Source organism: Salmo salar, chromosome 11 (assembly GCF_965601325.2).
Source record: "Salmo salar chromosome 11, fSalSal1, whole genome shotgun sequence".
In the NCBI taxonomy this organism is placed as follows: Eukaryota; Metazoa; Chordata; class Actinopteri; order Salmoniformes; family Salmonidae; genus Salmo; species Salmo salar.
In genome coordinates, this window is record NC_138301.1 from 116,176,873 (window position 1) to 116,197,388 (window position 20,516).

Consider the following 20,516-nt stretch of genomic DNA (forward strand, 5'->3'; position numbering starts at 1 on the left):
TAGTAGATCAAAAAATGCTTAGTCATAGCTGGTTCCACTCCTCCCATGCAGATCGGGGGGCATCATAAGTCACCTTGGGTTCATCTTGTGGTTATCTGCACCTGGTGTTGTTTAATCCCCAACGTGGCTTAGTTTCCCAGATGCTAGGATGATTAGGAACAATAAGGGATTTGTTCTACTCCTCCAGGCTATCTCTATCTCAGTTATATCCACCACATCTTGTCTATGGAATGCAGGCTGTAGGTAAATAAATCAAATGTCAGCTCAAGCCCCAGAGGCCCAACTCAGTCCCACAGATATAGATGAGAGAGTACTCAGCATAGCTATTCGATGCATAAACAGTATTATAACATCATCTTGTACATTTTCTATCACAGTCTTACGGATGCAAGAAGAGCTCAGATTTATTTTTTTTCATAATGTGGATTCTCAAATAGGCAACACTTCAAAATATATCTCTTACAGACAAAATAGAAGTATGCCTTATTGAAGGAATATAGCCAGTAAACGTAAGCTCTTACAATCACTGTCACTTTGCTTTAGAATCAACATCCTATAATAGAACCCAATACATAAAAATAAAAGAAAGTACATGTACAGAACTGCACACAACCTCAGTGTCGGAATATGAGGACATCACCACTGATGGAACTGTATTAGAAATCCGGGTGTCAGGTCATGTCTTTGTAACAAGGACACCTAGAACTTGTGAATTTTAAACATAAATTAACAAAAACGCATAAGGCATCCGTGTCCTTGGGCTTGTTAGCGTGAAGCTGTCATTACTTGAAGAATTTACAGTTCATCTTCAGTTGAAGGTGGTTTTCAAATTTTCTGGAATCCAGCCTTGCTCTCCTGGGGCTGAAAACAAGTCCTGCAATGCTGAATAGCCTTTCACAGGCAGCTGAGGCAGGTAAGGATGTGTTCAGCCTCAGAGACAGCTTACAGATGTTGTCTTACCCATTCTGATGGTGGCGTCATCCTTTGCCCATGTTTTTTTTTTGGAGAAGGAATGCAGCTGCAATAAGCTCAGGGTCGTGAAACATGTGGCTGAAGCGCTTCTTCAGTCCCAGTTGTAGCGCATCCACCAGAGGCTTACAGTACTTCAGGGACAACTTGACTCGGTCAAGTTTTGTGATCACTAGGTTGATAGGTCAAAGTAGGCACCCCATCTGGACATTGGTTTCAGCCTGCAGGATGTTGATGGCCTTTGCGACTGGGCTCATGGTGGCAGCATACTCTGTGAGGAAGGCGAGTTCAGCTAGATTGAACCTGTGAAGAAAAATAATAATAATAATCCTGTGTTTCCTACAAAGGGGACCACTAACCATTTCACCTGATTTAACTACAGTAATCAATGGCTGGATGAGTAGTTAACTAAATGGATCTATGTTAGTGTATGTGTAACGCTTGTCGTCTGTAGAAGAAGGGGACCAAAGCGCAGTGTGGTGAGTGTTCATATTAATTATTTAATAATAAGAAACACTTCAAACAAAACAAGAAAATGAACGACAGCCAACAGTTCTGTCAGGTCACAAAATGTACAAAAGAGAAAATAACTACCCACAAACCCCAAAGGAAAAGAGGCTGCCTAAGCATGACTCCCAATCAGCGACAACGATGTACAGCTGTCCCTGATTGAGAGCCATACCAGACCAAAACAAAGAAATACAAAGCATAGAAAAAAGGACATAGAATGCCCACCCAAATCACACCCTGACCAAACCTAAATAGAGACATAAAAAAAGGCTCTCTCAGGTCAGGGCGTGACAGTACCCCCCCCCCCCCCCCCCCCCCCAAAGGTGCAGACTCTGGCCGCAAAACCTGAACCTATAGGGGAGGGTCTGGGTGGGCATCTCTCCACGGTGGCGGCTCTGGAGCGGGACGCAGACCCCGCTCCACCACTGGCTCACCCCACTTTGGTGGCGCCTCTAGAGCGCAGCGTGGTGAGTGTTCATATTAATGATTTAATAATAAGAAACACTTCAAACAAAACAAGAAAATGAATGACAGCCAACAGTTCTGTCAGGTCACAAAATGTACAAAACAGAAAATAACTACCCACAAACCCCAAAGGAAAAGAGGCTGCCTAAGTATGACTCCCAATCAGCGACAATGATGTACAGCTTTCCCTGATTGAGAGCCATACCAGGCCAAAACAAAGAAATACAAAGCATAGAAAAAAGGACATAGAATGCCCACCCAAATCACACCCTGACCAAACCTAAATAGAGACGTAAAAAAAGGCTCTCTCAGGTCAGGGCGTGACAGTATGGCTACAACATGTGAAACAGTTATTCGTCCCCAAGCAAAGGGTCAGGAAACACTTCAACATATTTAGACAACATTCAAGACCTTAAATTATGACAAAATAATACATAATCCTTACTTACATTGGAACCTCGAAGTCTGTGCAGAGAACTCTGACGGCCTCCTCTCCTTTGTCTTTGACGATCCTCAGGAGTCTTTCTACAGCCATGAACCATGAGTTCCACCTTGGAGCATTCCAGGCGCATCAGCTGGTACTCAAAACCATCATCTTCATTCAGGATCGTTGCCACATCAACAAACTCCACTCCTTCACTCTCCTATTGTTTCTCTTCACCATCTTTCTGTCATGGCTGAGCTTCTTCACCACCTGCTGCTTCCAGTGTCTCGTTGTTTTCATCTTCTCCAAAAAACTTGGAGAGCTTTCAAGAAGTTAGAACCGTTGTCTGTTGTTGATCTCACAATCTTAACTCGGATTTCAAAATCAGAATGGATGTCATTTAGGGTGCCTGTCAACACATTAAAGGTGTGCGATCCTCTCAACCGTTTACAGGCCAGGGCTGCAGAGCATCTGTTGAAACTGTCAGGGTCTATCCAGTGGGCTGTCTTCTTGCCAGACCAGCAGTCGGTGGTGGTGGCGATGTAGTCAACTCCTCTCATGGCCTCAGTCACCGCCTTCTTCATTTCCTTGGAGGCTTCATCAATCCTGGAGCGCAGTTGGGTCTTGATAAGATGTTTTAAGTTAGGCTGCAGATCCTGGACAAACTCTCTGAACGGTTCTTGTTCAATAGCGAACGGTTGGAGCCCTTGGACCACATACTTGACCACAGCTTTGTCGATGGATTTTTGAGACACTGTCTTCAGTAATGTGCTCTGCTTGATGGTGGGGTATATTTTCTCTTCAGAGTGTTTGCCTTAAGTTCTCCATACTTCTTAATAAGAAGGTGTACATTACTTTTCTGAAATAATAAAAAAAAGGAAAAGAGAAAGACAGTTACTTAGCTAGATAACTACCATCACCAAATACTTAAGGTATAGGATCCTAATTTTAAAATTCTAAACAACATTAGTAAAGTGAGAGTTTGTGACCAACATTTAATATTACAATGAGGAAAAAACGATGTTAATTGAACTAGCTAGTAGGTTACGTCAATAACTTAAGTCTACAGTAATTAGCTAGGTAAGAACATCTTTATCAAATAACACAAGGAATAAAATGGCTAGATAACCACGTGTTTAGAGAACAGGTATTTGGCTAGACTAAAGTTAGCTGATTAAAATGTTAGCTCATATCAGTTTAGTTAGATTGGTAAACATAACAGACATTTCATCCGGTAGGATGAATCCTTCATTCCCGAGAAAAGAAAACATTTATTTTGGATACAGCCAAGGGTGTTCGTCCTCGTCAGGAGGTGGTGGTAGAGCGATGTCAGACATGATTGTACAATTTTGGACACTCTTGGGCAAAGTGCTGCTGAGTGGATGAATGTTTTGCAAGTGGCAGGCTCTTGGTGGGGTTGGGGGGGTTTACACTTTAGGACCCTTGGATTTGCCCAAACTGATGAGGATTGGATCAACTCTGCATGTCGTTGACCTACTTACTGCCTTGCAAAACAAGTTCACCCATGAGTGTGTCGACTCGCCAATGTTGCTTGATTCTTTTTTCCAACATGATTTGTTGTTTTCTTCCAGCTTCAGATTGATTTGATTTTGTAGCGAGTAATGAAGGTGTCACGGGAAATGTATGGGAGGAAATGTATACTTAAAAAAAAATGTCATGTAAGGAAGTAAAAGTCAAAGTTAACAGAAATATAAATAGTAAAGTACAGATACCCCCAAAAAATACTTAAGTATTTCTACTTCATTACTCTACACAACTGCCCATGGACCCGGAGCCCGTGGCTTACGCCCAGTGGTGGAAAAAGTACTCAATTGTCATACTTGAAAGTCACCCAGTAAAATACTACTTCAAACCAAAAAGTATTTGGTTTGAAATATATGAAAGTATTAAAAGTAAATGAAATTGCCCCCCCCCCCAAAGAAGTTAAAGTATTAACCATTTCAAATTTGTTATTTGAATATTGAATTTCAAAGTTGATTTAGAGCAACCTGGCTGCTAATCCAACCTCTATTTATCTTTCTGTCACCCTCTCTCAATTCAATGATATCCAAAGTGCTTTATTGGCATGGGAAACATATACTCAGCTACACCGTCTAGTATCGGTTCTTCTGGAATGGAAATGTTGCTCAATTGGTATCAAGGGGATCTAACGTGTTCCAGGAAAACATTCCCCACTACATTCCACCACCTCCACCAGCCTGTACCGTTTAACACCAGGTAGGATGGGGCCATGGACTCATGCTGCTTTCTCCACATCCTGACTCTGCCATTAGCATGACGTAACAGGAAATGGGATTCATCAGACTAGGCAATGTTTTTCTACTCCTCAATTGTCCAGTGTTGGTGATCACCTACCCACTGGAGCAGCTTCTTGTTGTTTTTAGCTGATAGGAGTGGAACCCGGTGAGGTCGTCTGCTACAATAGTCCATCTGTGACTAAGACCGACCATTCTGCACACCATTGTTGTACTGCGCCGTTATTTGACTGTTTGTGGCCCGCATGTTAGCTTGCACGATTCTTGCTATTCTCCTTCGACATCTCTCATCAACAAGCTGTTTTCGCCCACAGGACTGCCGCTGACTGGATGCTTTTTGTTTGTTGCACCGTTCTCGGTAAACCCTAAATATTATGTTGCCCAGGAGACCAGCCGTTACGGAGATACTGGAACTGGTGAGCCTGGCACCGATGATCGTACCATGGTCAAAGTTGCTTAGGTCACTCGTTTTGCCCGTTCTAACGTTCAATTGAACAGTAACTGAATGCCTTGATGCCCATCTCTCTGCTTTATATAGCAAGCCACGGCCACATGACTCATTGTCTATAGGAGCGAACCATTTTTGTGAAGGGTGTGGTGTACCTAATAAATTGTGTATGTTTACATTGCCAATGCAACTGAAATAGACAATAAACTAAAGTAAAATAACCAATCAGAAATTAACAGTAAACATTACACACAAAAGTTTCTAAAGAATAGAGACATTTCATATTATTGTCTATGTACAGTGTTGTAACAATAAGCAAATAGTTGAAGAATGAAAGGGAACATAAATAAAGTGCAGCTCGGTTTCCACCTCATTTTGTGGGCATATAGCCAGTCTTCCCTCGAGAGCCAGGTCTGCCTTTAGCGACTTCTCTCAATAGCAAGGGCTATGGTCACTGAGTCTGTACATAGTCAAAGCTTTTCTTAATTTTGGGTCATTCACAGTGGTCGGGTATTTGGCCAATATGTACTCTCTGTTTAGAGCCAAATAGCATTCCAGTTTGCTCTGTTTAAAAAATCCAATGTGTCCAGTAGTTATCTTTTTGTTTTCTCATCATTTGGCTGGTTCTAATTGTTTTGCTGTCCTGGGCTCTGTGGGGTCTGTTTGTGTTTGTGAACAGAGCCCCAGGACCAGCTTGCTGAGGGGGACTCTTCTCCAGGTTCACCTCTCTGTAGGTGATGGCTTTGTTATGGAAGGTATGAGAATCGCTAGCTTTTAGGTAGTTCTGCTCTGTATGCATTATTTGGTGTATAATGTTGTACACAGAATATGTTTTTGCTAAATTCTGCATGCAGGGTTTCAATTTGGTGTTTGTCCCATTTTGGTTGGTGAGTGGACCCCAGACCTCACAACCATAGAGGGAAAGGGGTTCTAGAATTGATTGAAGTATTTTTAGCCAGATCCTAATTGGGATGTTGAATTTTATGTTCCTTTTGATTGCGTAGAAGGCCCTTCTTGCCTTGTCTCTCAGATCATTTACAGCTTTGTGGAACTGACCTGTGGTGCTGATGTGCTCTAAGGCAATGGTGTCTAGATGGAATTTGTATTTGTGGTTCTGGCAGCTGGAACACCATTATTTTTATGCGACTGAGATTTACTGTCAGGGCCCAGGTCTGGCAGAATCTGTGCAGAAGATCTAGGTGCTGCTGTAGGCCCTCCTTAGTTGGCGTCAGAAGCACCAGATCGTCAGCAAACAGTAGACATTTGACTTCAGATTCTAGTAGGGTGGGGTTGGGTGCTGCTGTATATCATTGATATACAGTGCATTCGGAAAGTAGTCAGACCCTTTCACTTTTTCCACATTTTGTTACATTACAGGCTTATTCTAAAATGGATTCAATAGTTTTTTTCCTCGTCAATCTACACACAATACCCCAAAATGACAAAGCAAAAATGTGTTGCTATTTTATTAATAATAAAAAACACACATACCTTATTTACAAAAGTATTTAGACCCTTTGCTATGAGACTTGAAATTGAGCTCAGGTTCATCCTGTTTACATTGATCATCCATGACATGTTTCTACAACTTGATTGAAGTCCACCTTGTCGTAAATTCAATTGATTGGACATGATCTGTCTATATAAGGTCCCACAGTTGACAGTGCATGTCAGAGCAAAAACCAAGCCATGAGGTTGAAGGAATTGTCCATAGAGATCTGAGACAAGATTGTGTCGAGGCACAGATCTGGGGAAGGGTACCAAAACATTTCTGCAGCATTCAAGGTGCCCAAGAACACAGTGGCCTCATTCTTAAATGGAAGAAGTTTGGACTCTTCCTGGAGCTGGCCACCCGGCCAAACTGAGCAATCGGGGGAGTGGTGCCTTGGTAAGGGAGGTCACTCTGACAGAGCTCCAGAGTTCCTCTGTGTAGATGGGAAACCAGGCCTTTATGGTAAAGGGCAATCAGGCCTTTATGGTAGAGTGGCCAGATTGAAGCCACTCCTCAGTAAAAAGCACATGACAGCCCGCTTGGAGATTGCCAAAAGGTACCTAATGGACTCTGACTATGAGAAACAGGATTCTCTGGTCTGATGAAACCAAGCTTGATCGCTTTGGCCTGAATCCTAAGCGTCACGTCTGGAGGAAACCTGGCACCATCCCTACAGTAAAGCATGGTGGTGGCAGCATCATGCTATATGGATGTTTTTCAGCTGCAGGGACTGGGAGACTAGTCAGGATCGAGGCAAAGATGAACGGAGCAAAGTACAGAGTTCCTTGATGAAAACCTGCTCCAGAGCGCTCAGGACCTCAGACTGGGGCAAAAGTTCACCTTCCAACAGGACAACAACCCTAAGCACACAGCCAAGACAAGGAGGAGTACCTTTGGGACAAGTCTCTGAATGTCCTTGAGTGGCCAAGCCAGAGCCTGGACTTGAACCCGATCGAAAATCTCTGGAGAGAACTGAAAAAAGCTGTGCAGCGACGCTCCAACCATCCAACCTGGCAGAGCTTGAGAAGATCTGCAGAGAGGAACGGGAGAAACTCCCCAAATACAAGTGTGCCAAGCTTGTAGCGTTATTTTTTATAAATTTCTATTAATTTCAGAAAAGCTGTTTTGGCTTTGTAATTGTGGGGGTATTGTGTGTAGATTAATGAGGAAAACATAATTTTATACATTTTGAATAAGGCTGTGACGTAACAAAATGTGGAAAAAGTCAAGCGGTCTCAATACTTTCCATCGTTTTTGTCAAAATTGCTTCAGAAAATTTGGTTGGGGATCTTAATGGACAGCGATATTTAAACCTTGTCTCTGTTTTTATTTAAGTAGATTTAAGCCACGACTGAGACTAGACCACTCAGGAACATTCAACATCACTTGGTTGTGTTGTGTCTTTGCATAAAAATGTGTAATTGTCCCGCAGAAAAATAAAACCCTATCCCAGGATTAGGTTTTCAGAAGACTGAGGTGGGTTTTCATTTAAATTTTTACCTGGACTTTGCTCCTTTCATATTATTTTGATCCTAACAAAGTCCCCAGTCCCTGCTGGTGACAGGCATACCCATAACATGATGCTGCCACCACAATACTTGAAAATACAAAGGGCTCAACAACATTGCTTTCACTCCATATTACTGGCCTGTATGACATACTGCTAGATAATACGGAAAATAAATTAACTTTTTGGCCTAAATTAAAAACAACAGAGTTACGTCAAATCCAATACAACACAAAGTGAAACCATCTCTATTTTCAAGTATTGTGGTGGCAGCATCATGTTGTGTATGCATGTCATCGGCAGAGACTGGGGAGTTTGTCAGGATCAGAAGAAATATGAACTGATTAAAGCCCAGGTAAAAAGTTAAACCCACCTCAGTCTTCTGAAAACCTAACCCTTAGCTAAAGTTCTATTTTTCAACGGGACAATTACACAAATTCTAATGCAAAAGATACACCAAACTGGCTTTCTATGAGTTGTTGAGTGTTCCTGAGGGGTCTAGTGTCAGTCCTGACTTAAATTAGTTTGAAAATCAGAGACAAAGTTTGAATATTGCTGTCCATCAATGATTCCCAACCAAATTTAACAAGCTTGAGCAATTTTGACCAAAATAATGGATAACAATGGATATATGTTGCCCTGAGAGTTGTGCAAAGTTGGTAGAATATTATTCCAAGTGATTGACAGTTGTAATGGCTGCCAAAGGTGCTTTCACCAAGTATTCATGTGAAAAAGAGGTATGATGACATCAGTAATCAAGACATCTTTGTTTTTTGTTTTGTTTTTTCCTTAAGTTGGAAAATGTTCTATAACTTTCTTTCACTTTGAAAATGTGGAGAAGGTTGTGTAGATCTGCAGGTAAAATTACGTTTTAAGGCAGCAAAATGTGAAAAATGTTCAAGGGGGTGTAGACTCAAGCTGCATCCCTGTCTCACCGCATGACCCTGAGGAAAGAAATCTGTGTGTTTTAACAGCACACTTGTTGTTTGTGTACATGGATTTTATAATGTTGTATGTTTTACCCCAACATCGCTCTCCATCAATTTATATAGTAGACCCTCATGCCAAATTGAGTTCTGCAAAGCAGGAGAAGACTTTATTTTTGTTTTGGTTTGTTTGTTTGTCAATTAGAGTGCGCAAGGTAAATATGTGGTCTTTTGTATGGTAATTCGGTAAAAAGCCAATTTGACATTTGGTCAGGACGTTGTTTTCGCAGAGGAAACATAGGAATTTGCTGTTAATGATAATGCAGAGGATTTTCCCAAGGTTGCTGTTGAAGCATATCCCACAGTATTGGGGAGATCAGTCCTTGGTTCCAAATATTGGGGAAGATGCCAGAGCTGAGGATGATGTTAAAGAGTTAAAGTTTAGCCAATTTAAATGTGTGGTTTGTATATTTTATAATTTAATTTAGGATACCATCAACACCACAGGCCTTTTGGGGTTGGAGGGTTTGTATTTTGTCCTGTAGTTCAATGTAATTGGAGAATCCAGTGGGTTCTGATTCTAAGATGTTGTATTTGATCATGTAAATGTTTTTGCTGTTTGTTCTTTGTTATAAATCCAAAAAGATTGGAGAAGTGGTTTATCCACACATCTCCGTTTTGGATAGATAACTCTTCGTATGGTTGTTTGCTTAGTGTGTTCCAATTTTCCCAGAAGTGGTTAGATTCTATCGATTCTTCAATTACATTGAGCTGATCTCTGACATGCTGGTCCTTCTTTTTCCGTAGTGTATTTCTGTATTGTTTTAGTGATTCACCATAGTGATGGTGTAGACTCAGGTTTTCTGGGTCTCTGTTTTTGGTTGGATAGGTTGCTCAATTTCTTTCTTAGGGTTTTGTATTTTTCCTTTAACCATTTGTCATTGTTGTAACACATTTTTTAGGTTGTCTGCTTCACATTTTTTGATTTGTTAAGAAAGCTGAAAGGTCAAATATACCGTTTAGGCTTTCTACATGCAAGTTTACACCTTCACTATTGCAGTGAAACCATTATGTCCAGGAAATTCTCTAAATGGATTGGATTTATTGTTGCCCAATAGTTTTTTTGGGTAGCTTTCTAAACTACTTTCCTTCATAGCATTTCTTAACAGTATTGAGTTCCTTTGGCTTTGATGCCTCATGACTGAGAATTGCTTTGTTCAAGTAGACTGTGATTTTGCTGTGATCTGAAAAGGGTGTCAGTGGGCTGACTGTGAACGCTCTGAGAGACTCTGGGTTGAGGTCGGTGATAAAGTAATCTACAGAACTACTGCCAAGGGATGAGCTATAGGTGTGCCTACCATAGGGGTCCCCTCGAAGCCTACCATTGACTATGTACTGACCCTGCATGTGACAGAGCTGCAGGAGTTGTGACCCATTTTTTGTTGGTTGTTTTGTGGTAGTTGTGTCCAGGGGGGTATATTTGGGAAGGAATGCTGTCACCTCCAGGTAGGTGCTTGTCCCTCTGTGTGCTGAGAATGTCAGGTTATTGTCCAGTTCTGGCATTTAGGTCACCATTGTTAGGTTCTAATTCTCAGAGTAATAAAAGCTTAACCAAGTTTATTCTGTCACGTTTAACCCAGAATCCAACCCCATATACTAGTACATGTCCCTGGGCATAGACATGATTGACCTCACCATTTAGGATGGAGAATCTGTCTTCATTAAAGTATGGGGATTCTAGTGGGGGAATATAGGTAGCAAAAAAGAGGACATTTTTCTCTGTTAAGATTATTTCCTTTTTAATTTCTAGCTCTCTCTCTCACCGTCTCTCTCGCAACACAAGACAAACTACCCAGATACAATCTTGAACTCTTTGAACCCATCACAAATATGTACAGTCAGTGAGAATGTATTAAAGTTCTCTCTCTCTCTCGCTCTCCCCAGGTGCAGACTGTCTGATGGGAGTGTACCTGTTCTTTGTCGGTGTGTTTGACGTGAAGTTCCGAGGGGAGTACAATCGTAACGCTCTCCTGTGGATGGAGAGTGTGGAATGTCGAACCATCGGATTCCTGGCTATGCTCTCCTCAGAGGTGAATTAACACGCGCGTACACACAGACACACCTGTGGATGGAGAGAAAGTCCTCAGAGGTACAATGAGTATAGTTATTGGTGTCAGTTTACATACATAAATTACATTTTCCGGACTGAAGTTTTAATATATTTCTCTGCTCTCATTCTGATTCTTCCAGAACGTCATGTCCTGTCTGCAGGCTAACTCACAATGTCCTGAATATATTTCCTCTCCCAATAAATGTCTGAGGGAGTGTTCCAAATGGTAACCTACCCTCAATGTAGTGCACTACTTTAGGGTGCAATGTGGTGTGCCAGTTGGGACGCAGCCCAACTGGCAGCCCAAGCTGTTTCCCCTGAAGAAGTCTGGAGGATCACGATGTTCTAGTAGTCCCAGTCTGTTTGTGCCATCATGCCAAATCATTGTCACTCATTAGGTCCCGGTCTGTTTGGCAGGGCAATTCCATAGTCGGCAAGAAAGTAGAAACAGACTGACAGTCCACTGTTCTACTACAGAGTCCACTGTTCTACTACAGAGTCCACTGTTCTACTACAGAGTCCACTGTTCTACTACAGAGTCCACTGTTCTACTACAGAGTCCACTGTTCTACTACAGAGTCCACTGTTCTACCACAGAGTCCACTGTTCTACCACAGAGTCCACTGTTCTACCACAGAGTCCACTGTTCTACCACAGAGTCCACTGTTCTACTACAGAGTCCACTGTTCTACTACAGAGTCCACTGTTCTACTACAGAGTCCACTGTTCTACCACAGAGTCCACTGTTCTACCACAGAGTCCACTGTTCTACTACAGAGTCCACTGTTCTACCACAGAGTCCACTGTTCTACTACAGAGTCCACTGTTCTACTACAGAGTCCACTGTTCTACTACACTGTTCTACTACAGAGTCCACTGTTCTACTACAGAGTCCACTGTTCTACGACACTGTTCTGCTACAGAGTCCACTGTTCTACTACAGAGTCCACTGTTCTACTACAGAGTCCACTGTTCTACTACACTGTTCTACTACAGAGTCCACTGTTCTACTACAGAGTCTACTGTTCTACCACAGAGTCCACTGTTCTACCACAGAGTCCACTGTTCTACTACAGAGTCCACTGTTCTACTACAGAGTCCACTGTTCTACCACAGAGTCCACTGTTCTACCACAGAGTCCACTGTTCTACCACAGAGTCCACTGTTCTACTACAGAGTCCACTGTTCTACCACAGAGTCCACTGTTCTACCACAGAGTCCACTGTTCTACCACAGAGTCCACTGTTCTACTACAGAGTCCACTGTTCTACTACAGAGTCCACTGTTCTACTACAGAGTCCACTGTTCTACCACAGAGTCCACTGTTCTACCACAGAGTCCACTGTTCTACCACAGAGTCCACTGTTCTACTACAGAGTCCACTGTTCTACCACAGAGTCCACTGTTCTACTACAGAGTCCACTGTTCTACTACACTGTTCTACTACAGAGTCCACTGTTCTACTACAGAGTCCACTGTTCTACGACACTGTTCTGCTACAGAGTCCACTGTTCTACTACAGAGTCCACTGTTCTACTACAGAGTCCACTGTTCTACTACACTGTTCTACTACAGAGTCCACTGTTCTACTACAGAGTCCACTGTTCTACTACAGAGTCCACTGTTCTACCACAGAGTCCACTGTTCTACCACAGAGTCCACTGTTCTACTACACTGTTCTACTACAGAGTCCACTGTTCTACTACAGAGTCCACTGTTCTACTACAGAGTCCACTGTTCTACCACAGAGTCCACTGTTCTACCACAGAGTCCACTGTTCTACCACAGAGTCCACTGTTCTACTACAGAGTCCACTGTTCTACCACAGAGTCCACTGTTCTACTACAGAGTCCACTGTTCTACTACACTGTTCTACTACAGAGTCCACTGTTCTACTACAGAGTCCACTGTTCTACGACACTGTTCTGCTACAGAGTCCACTGTTCTACTACAGAGTCCACTGTTCTACTACAGAGTCCACTGTTCTACTACACTGTTCTACTACAGAGTCCACTGTTCTACTACAGAATCCACTGTTCTACTACAGAGTCCACTGTTCTACTACACTGTTCTACTACACTGTTCTACTACACTGTTCTACTACAGAGTCCACTGTTCTACTACAGAGTCCACTGTTCTACTACAGAGTCCACTGTTCTACTACAGAGTCCATTGTTCTACTACAGAGTCCACTGTTCTACCACAGAGTCCACTGTTCTACCACAGAGTCCACTGTTCTACTACAGAGTCCACTGTTCTACTAGAGTCCACTGTTCTACTACAGAGTCCACTGTTCTACTACACTGTTCTACTACAGAGTCCACTGTTCTACTACAGAGTCCACTGTTCTACTACAGAGTCCACTGTTCTACCACAGAGTCCACTGTTCTACCACAGAGTCCACTGTTCTACTACACTGTTCTACTACAGAGTCCACTGTTCTACTACAGAGTCCACTGTTCTACTACACTGTTCTACTACAGAGTCCACTGTTCTACTACAGAGTCTACTGTTCTACCACAGAGTCCACTGTTCTACCACAGAGTCCACTGTTCTACTACAGAGTCCACTGTTCTACTACAGAGTCCACTGTTCTACCACAGAGTCCACTGTTCTACCACAGAGTCCACTGTTCTACCACAGAGTCCACTGTTCTACCACAGAGTCTACTGTTCTACTACAGAGTCTACTGTTCTACTACAGAGTCTACTGTTCTACTACAGAGTCTACTGTTCTACCACAGAGTCTACTGTTCTACCACAGAGTCCACTGTTCTACCACAGAGTCCACTGTTCTACCACAGGAATCAGTTGTCTTGACCTCTTGTAATGGTGTATCAGTTCTGTTTCTAATATATCTGACTAGGAAGAGAGAGAGACACTGAGAGAGAGTGTGTGTTTGTAACGGTAATATTGTATGTTACAGATATCAGTTTTGTTGCTGACCTACCTGACTGTCAAGAGACAGAGACAGACAAAGTGTATGTTTGTAACTGTAATGCTGTCTTCCAGGTATCAGTTCTGCTGCTGACCTACCTGACTCTGGAGAAGTTCCTGGTCATAGTGTTTCCCTTCAGCCACCTGAGACCTGGTAAACTACAGACTGTGGTGAGTCACACTATGCCTGCTTATAACACTACTTGTGCCCTCCTTTAACAGGACAAACTACATCATCTGCAATATCAGGTTATATATCTGATTACCAGGTAAACTACAGACTGAGTCTGTCAGCTGGTGACTTTATACACAAGCACTGCTGCACCATCTGTGACAATTATGTTGATCTATCTGTGACTTGGTTCAGGAAACTAGGCAAGAGATGCATTTCAACGTAAACATACATTTTTTATCAAAATGTGTTTTTTTGGCAGAAATGCTTTCTGGAACATGTGAACTTTCATGTACCTTAATAACAAACTTGTATGCCATCTGGAAATACGAATACAATTGTTAAATTACGAGCCTAGTTGGTTTAGCCTTGGAAGAAGACAGGAACCTTCCCGCTAGCCATGATTGGCTGAGATAATGGATGGGCTGGACATGCCGAGAGATGAGTTCTGATTGGTCTGTCATGTAGGGCTCTGTATGTGTAGATCATCCTTTCTAGATCATCCTTTCTAACACATTTTTTTTTTGAAGATATCACGAAGAACTGCAAAAGTGTTGCTAATGCTTTCTACTTAATGAAGTTTTGAAATCAGTGGAATGTCTGGTGGAGGCAGAGTATGATAGCTAAGGAGAGAAATTCTGCCATTTGATTGCAAATATGCAGAGGGAGTCGAAAAGAGAACACACAGAAGGCTGTTGTATAAAACACCTGTCTCTGGATTACATCTTCAAACTAAGGGCAACCATGGCATCCATGACAGAGAGGGAGAAGCGTTCATACATGTATAAGGGTAAGAGAGTCTAGCTAGCTACATTTTCAGATATTATAAGTTTCTAATTTTGACAAAGTCATTTTCATTGCAAGTTAATGCATACTGTTAGCTAGCTAGCTGGCTCGCTTGCTAACGTTACGTGTATGATCTGTGTAGGAATATTATTTGTAACTCAGAGCCATTTGCATTGCTAGTTTATGGCCTAATGTTAGCTAGCTAGCTAACATTGAACCTTGTTGGTTAGCTTTAGCTACCTGCAGGGTAGTAACATGAGTTGGGATTATGGTTAATTGTTTAGCTAGCTAGCTACAAATCTAAACAAAAGACTCCATTATGCAAGTAACCATTTCACTGTACCCTTTACACTTTCTGTATCCTGTGCATGTGACAAATAAACTTTAATTTGATTTGATATAGTGTGTGTTTACCAGAGACGGTAATGTGAAGAACAATATGACCTGCATCAAAGTCAAATAGGATATGAGACAGTGTCCAAGTTTTAATATTCTCCAGTAGAATGCCCTGCTTTTATTTTGTCACACTCACATCCTATTTTCTGTAATTAGGTCGCCATTAACTTGTAAATAATGATCTTGTTGTGAGTTTATATTCCTGTAATAATGAATCAAGTTTGCTAAAGTTAAGATGCTGTCAGCTATATGATACAGTCATTATTTGAACTGGCTAGCCAGCTAACTTAACCTTAGCTAACAAGCTAGAAACAAACCAAACCATTGTTTAGAAAGTTGCTTTTAGTTGCCTGTTTTACTAGATTGACATATACTAAATTAATTTTGAAATAGATGGACTTATTGGTGTTATGATATGTTGTGATGTTATGATATTTTGGACCACCAGGCTGCTGATGTCATGCAGCCTGTCGTTTTTGTGTTTATACTTTTTCATAACGACTATGGCAAGTTTGATGTCAGATGTCAATAGAATGTTCAGGATGTCACTACGACAACTGTCTACAGACATGTCGATAGATGTAGTTTAAACCAGCATTTAGTCATAATCTTTGGTTGTTTTGTACACTACTGTACTCACTATGTTTAGCACATGACCTCACATGTGAATCCTTAAAGAGATGGGTGGGGCTAAGGCTTAAGAGGGTGTGAATGATGCTAAATGGATGTAGGCAAAGAAGAGCTCTCCAGTATCACATTCAAGGGCCATTTTCTCAAAACGTGGGGTTACAAAGTTATACATTTTTCTTTCCCATTGTTCCTCAACTGTAGTGTGTGATATAGCATTTTCTAGCTCTGAGTCTCTACTTTTATACAAAGTAAAAAACACATTCTAAATTTAACCCCTGGTCGGGCTCGGACATCCAGCGAAAAATCCTATCGACATTAGCATAACGAAATGCAATATTTTTTTTTTCAAATATAGGACTATGTTATATCGTTTTATAGATACACCTCTCCTGAATCGAACCACGTTGTCCGATTTCAAAAAGGCTTTACAGCAAAAGCAAAACATTAGATTATGTTAGAGGAGTATATCGTAAAAGTAGCCACATAGCCATTTTCAGACCAACCACATGCATCACAAATAACCAAAAAACAGCTAAATGCAGCACTAACCTTTGACAATCTTCATCAGATGACACCCCTAGGACATCATGTTACACAATACATGCATTCTTTTCTTCGATAAAGTTCATATTTATATATAAAAACAGCATTTTACATCGGCGCGTAACGTTGACTAACTATTTTCCCTCAAATGCATCCGGTGAAACAGCGCTACAATTTACTAAATTACTATTCGAAAACATTTTTAAAATGTAATATTGTCATTCTAAGATTTATAGATGAATATCTCTTGAAAGCACCTGTAATGCCAGATTTAAAAATAACTTTACTGGGTAATCACACTTTGCAATAAAAGGGGATGCGATACTCAGAAAAATAGGCTACCGTTACAGGTCAGCGCCATCTTGGAACAATCGCATATCAAATCTAGTCTTGTATACTATTGTCAATAATCCCTTACCTTTGATTATCTTCATCAGAAAGCACTCCTAGGAATCCCAGGTCCACAACAAATGTATTTTCGTTCGAAAAAGTTAATCCACTTTAGAAAAAATTCATTTTTTTTTTATTTAGGTTCGTTCAAACATGTCAAACGTTGTATAACATAAATCTTTAGGGCCTTTTTCAACCAGAGCTCCAATAAGATTCAAGGGGGACGATTGCATTGTGTTTCAAAACGTTTCGAAAGGGGAGGGTGGCCAGGGGCGCCGGCGTCATAATGGTGATGGCCCTCTCCGTGTGACCACGTTCCACTGCGTCTCATTCATTCAGTTTTCACAGTAGAAGACTCAAATCACTTTGTAAAGACTGGGGACATCTAGTGGAAGCAATAGGAAGTGCTCAATGAACCATTGCTCACTGTGTGATTTACAGGCAAACTGATGAAGTTGAGTCCGCAATTCAGAATTCCACTTCCTGTTACGATCGGTCTCGGGGTTTTGACTGCCATATGAGTTCTGTTATACTCACAGACACCATTCAAACAGTTTTAGAAACTTTAGGGTGTTTTCTATCCACAAGTATTAATTATATGCATATCCTAGCTTCTGAGTTTGAGTAGGAGGCCGTTTAAATGGGCACAATTTTTTTTCAAAAATCGCTGTAGCGCCCCCTATCCTAGGTGAACGACAAGAGGTTAACTAGGCAAGTCAGTTAAGAAGAATTTCTTATTTACAATGACAACCCACTTGGAACAGTGGGTCAACTGCCTTGTTCAGCACAGATTTTTACCTTGTCAGCTCGGGGATTCGATCCAGCAATCTTTCAGTTACTGGCCCAGCGCTCTAACTACTAGGCTACCTGCTGCCCCTGGTTTGAGCCAGTCGGTCACATTTTATCCCTTCAATTCCAACTCTGGACCTCAAATGCTTCTTTTCATTCTTTCCCTTTAACCTCTCTGGGCAACAGCCAATGGAATCCCGTGGCGCGATATTCAAATACCTTAGAAATGCTATTACTTCAATTTCTCAAACATATGACTATTTTACACCATTTTAAAGACAAGACTCTCGTTAATCTAACCACACTGTCCGATTTCAAAAAGGCTTTACAACGAAAGCAAAACATTAGATTATGTCAGCAGAGTATCCAGCCAGAAATAATCAGACACCCATTTTTCAAGCTAGCATATAATGTCACAAAAACCAAAACCACAGCTAAATGCAGCACTAACCTTTGATGATCTTCATCAGATGACACTCCTAGGACATTATGTTATACAATACATGCATGTTTTGTTCAATCAAGTTCATATTTATATCAAAAACCAGCTTTTTACATTAGCATGTGACTAGCATTCCCACCGAACACTTCCGGTGAATTTACAAAATTACTCACGATAAACGTTCACAAAAAACATAACAATTATTTTAAGAATTATAGATACAGAACTCCTTTATGCAATCGCTATGTCCAATTTTAAAATAGCTTTTCGGTGAAAGCACATTTTGCAATATTCTGAGTAGATAGCCCAGCCATCACAGGCTAGCTATTTTGACACCCACCAAGTTTGGTACTCACCAAACTCAGATTTACTATAAGAAACATTTGATTACCTTTGCTGTTCTTCGTCAGAATGCACTCCCAGGACTTCTACTTCAATAACAAATGTTGGTTTGGTTCCAAATAATCCATAGTTATATCCAAATAGCGGCGTTTTGTTCGTGCGTTCAAGACACTATCCGAAGGGTAAAGAAGGGTGACGCGCCCGGCGCGTTTCGTGACAAAAAAAATCAAAATATTCCATTACCGTACTTCGAAGCATGTCAAACGCTGTTTAAAATCTATTTTTATGCGATTTTTCTCGTAAAAAAGCGATAATATTCCGACCGGGAAACCCTGTTTTCGTTCAAAGACTGAAAATGTAAACATGGAGTTGTCTCGTGCACGCGCACACCAGTCTCATTGTTCTCAGATCGACCACTTACCAAATGCGCTACTGTTTTTCAGCCAGAGACTGGAGAGTCATCATTCAACGTTCTGGCGCCTTCTGAGAGCCTATGGGAGCCGTAGAAAATGTCACTTTACAGCAGAGATCTTTTGTTTTGGATAGAGATGATCAAGAAGGCCAAGTAATGGTCAGAGAGGGCGCTTCCTGTTTGGAATCTTCTCAGGTTTTGGCCTGCCATATGAGTTCTGTTATACTCACAGACACCATTCAAACAGTTTTAGAAACTTTAGGGTGTTTTCTATCCAAATCAAACAATTATATGCATATTCTAGTTACACGGCAGGAGTAGTAACCAGATTAAATCGGGTACGTTTTTTATCCGGCCGTGCAAATACTGCCCCCTATCCCCGACAGGTTAATCAGGCACTGATTTAGACCTGGGACACTTTATCAGGTAGAACAAAAAAACAGCAGTAGTCTGGACCTCCAGGGTAAGATGTGAATACCGTGCCTATAGACAGTATTTTGTACCATCCCTCCCCACCAGGTGGTGCTAGTGTCTATCTGGGTGCTGGGGTTCATCATCGCTGTGGTTCCCTTGCTGAACGACGATCTGTTTGGGAACTACTATGGTCGCAACGGGGTCTGCTTCCCCCTCCACTCTGACAGACAGGAGAAACCCACTGCTAAAGGATACTCTATCGGAATTTTCCTTGGTACGGTGTGTGTGTGTGTGTGTGTGTGTGTGTGTGTGTGTGTGTGTGTGTGTGTGTGTGTGTGTGTGTGTGTCTGTGTGTTTGTGTGCCTGCCAGCCTGCATGTATTTTTCTCATGCACATGTGTATCTCTCTATCTCTCTCTCTCGCTCTCCTTCTCCATCGCTCTCTCTAAATTGTGCAATTAAAGGGTTTCTAAATATCTAAAATCTCTATGGGTCTGAAACTGTTAGCATTCCTGTTAATAGTGTTCTCCTTTAACGAGTGTGTGTGTTAATTCTGCACTGTGTGTCTCCCCCTGTGTGTGCGTGTGTTTATTCTGCACTGTGTGTGTGTGTGTGTGTGTGTGTGTGTGTGTGTGTGTGTGTGTGTGTGTGTGTGTGTGTGTGTGTGTGTGTGTGTGTGTGTGTGTGTGTGTGTTGTGTGTGTGTGTGTGTGTGTGTGTGTGTGTGTGTGTGTGTGTGTGTGTGTGTGTGTGTGTGTGTTTGTGTGTGTGTGTCTCCATAGGTCTGAACCTGGTAGCCTTCCTGGTGATAGTGTTCTCCTACTCCTCCATGTTCTACTCCATCTATAAGACTGGAATAAACGCTACAGGTACAGTGCTTTCAGAAAGTATTCATACCTCTGGACTTATTCCACATGTTGTGTTACAGCCTGAATTCAAAATTGATTAAATATATGTTTTTCTCACCCATCTACACACAATACCCCATAATGACATCGCAATGCCCCATAATGACATCACAATATCCCATAATGACAAAGTGAAAATATGTTTTTAGACATTTTTGCACATTTATTAAAAATGAAATACGGAAATATCTAATTTACATAAGTATTCAAATCAAATCAAATCAAATTTAT

General features: G+C 41.5%; 1 protein-coding gene across 1 annotated transcript in view; it reads left to right on the forward strand.

The window, feature by feature from the left end:
* LOC106591039 (relaxin receptor 2) overlaps nucleotides 1–20,516 on the forward strand; it is a 270,511-nt gene that overhangs the window by 208,184 nt on the left and 41,811 nt on the right. Inside the window, exons 16-19 of the mRNA XM_045690182.2 lie at nucleotides 10,962–11,107; nucleotides 14,139–14,234; nucleotides 19,485–19,653; nucleotides 20,160–20,246. Of these exons, the coding sequence (XP_045546138.1) occupies nucleotides 10,962–11,107; nucleotides 14,139–14,234; nucleotides 19,485–19,653; nucleotides 20,160–20,246 (498 nt within the window). The remainder of the gene's footprint in view (nucleotides 1–10,961; nucleotides 11,108–14,138; nucleotides 14,235–19,484; nucleotides 19,654–20,159; nucleotides 20,247–20,516) is intronic.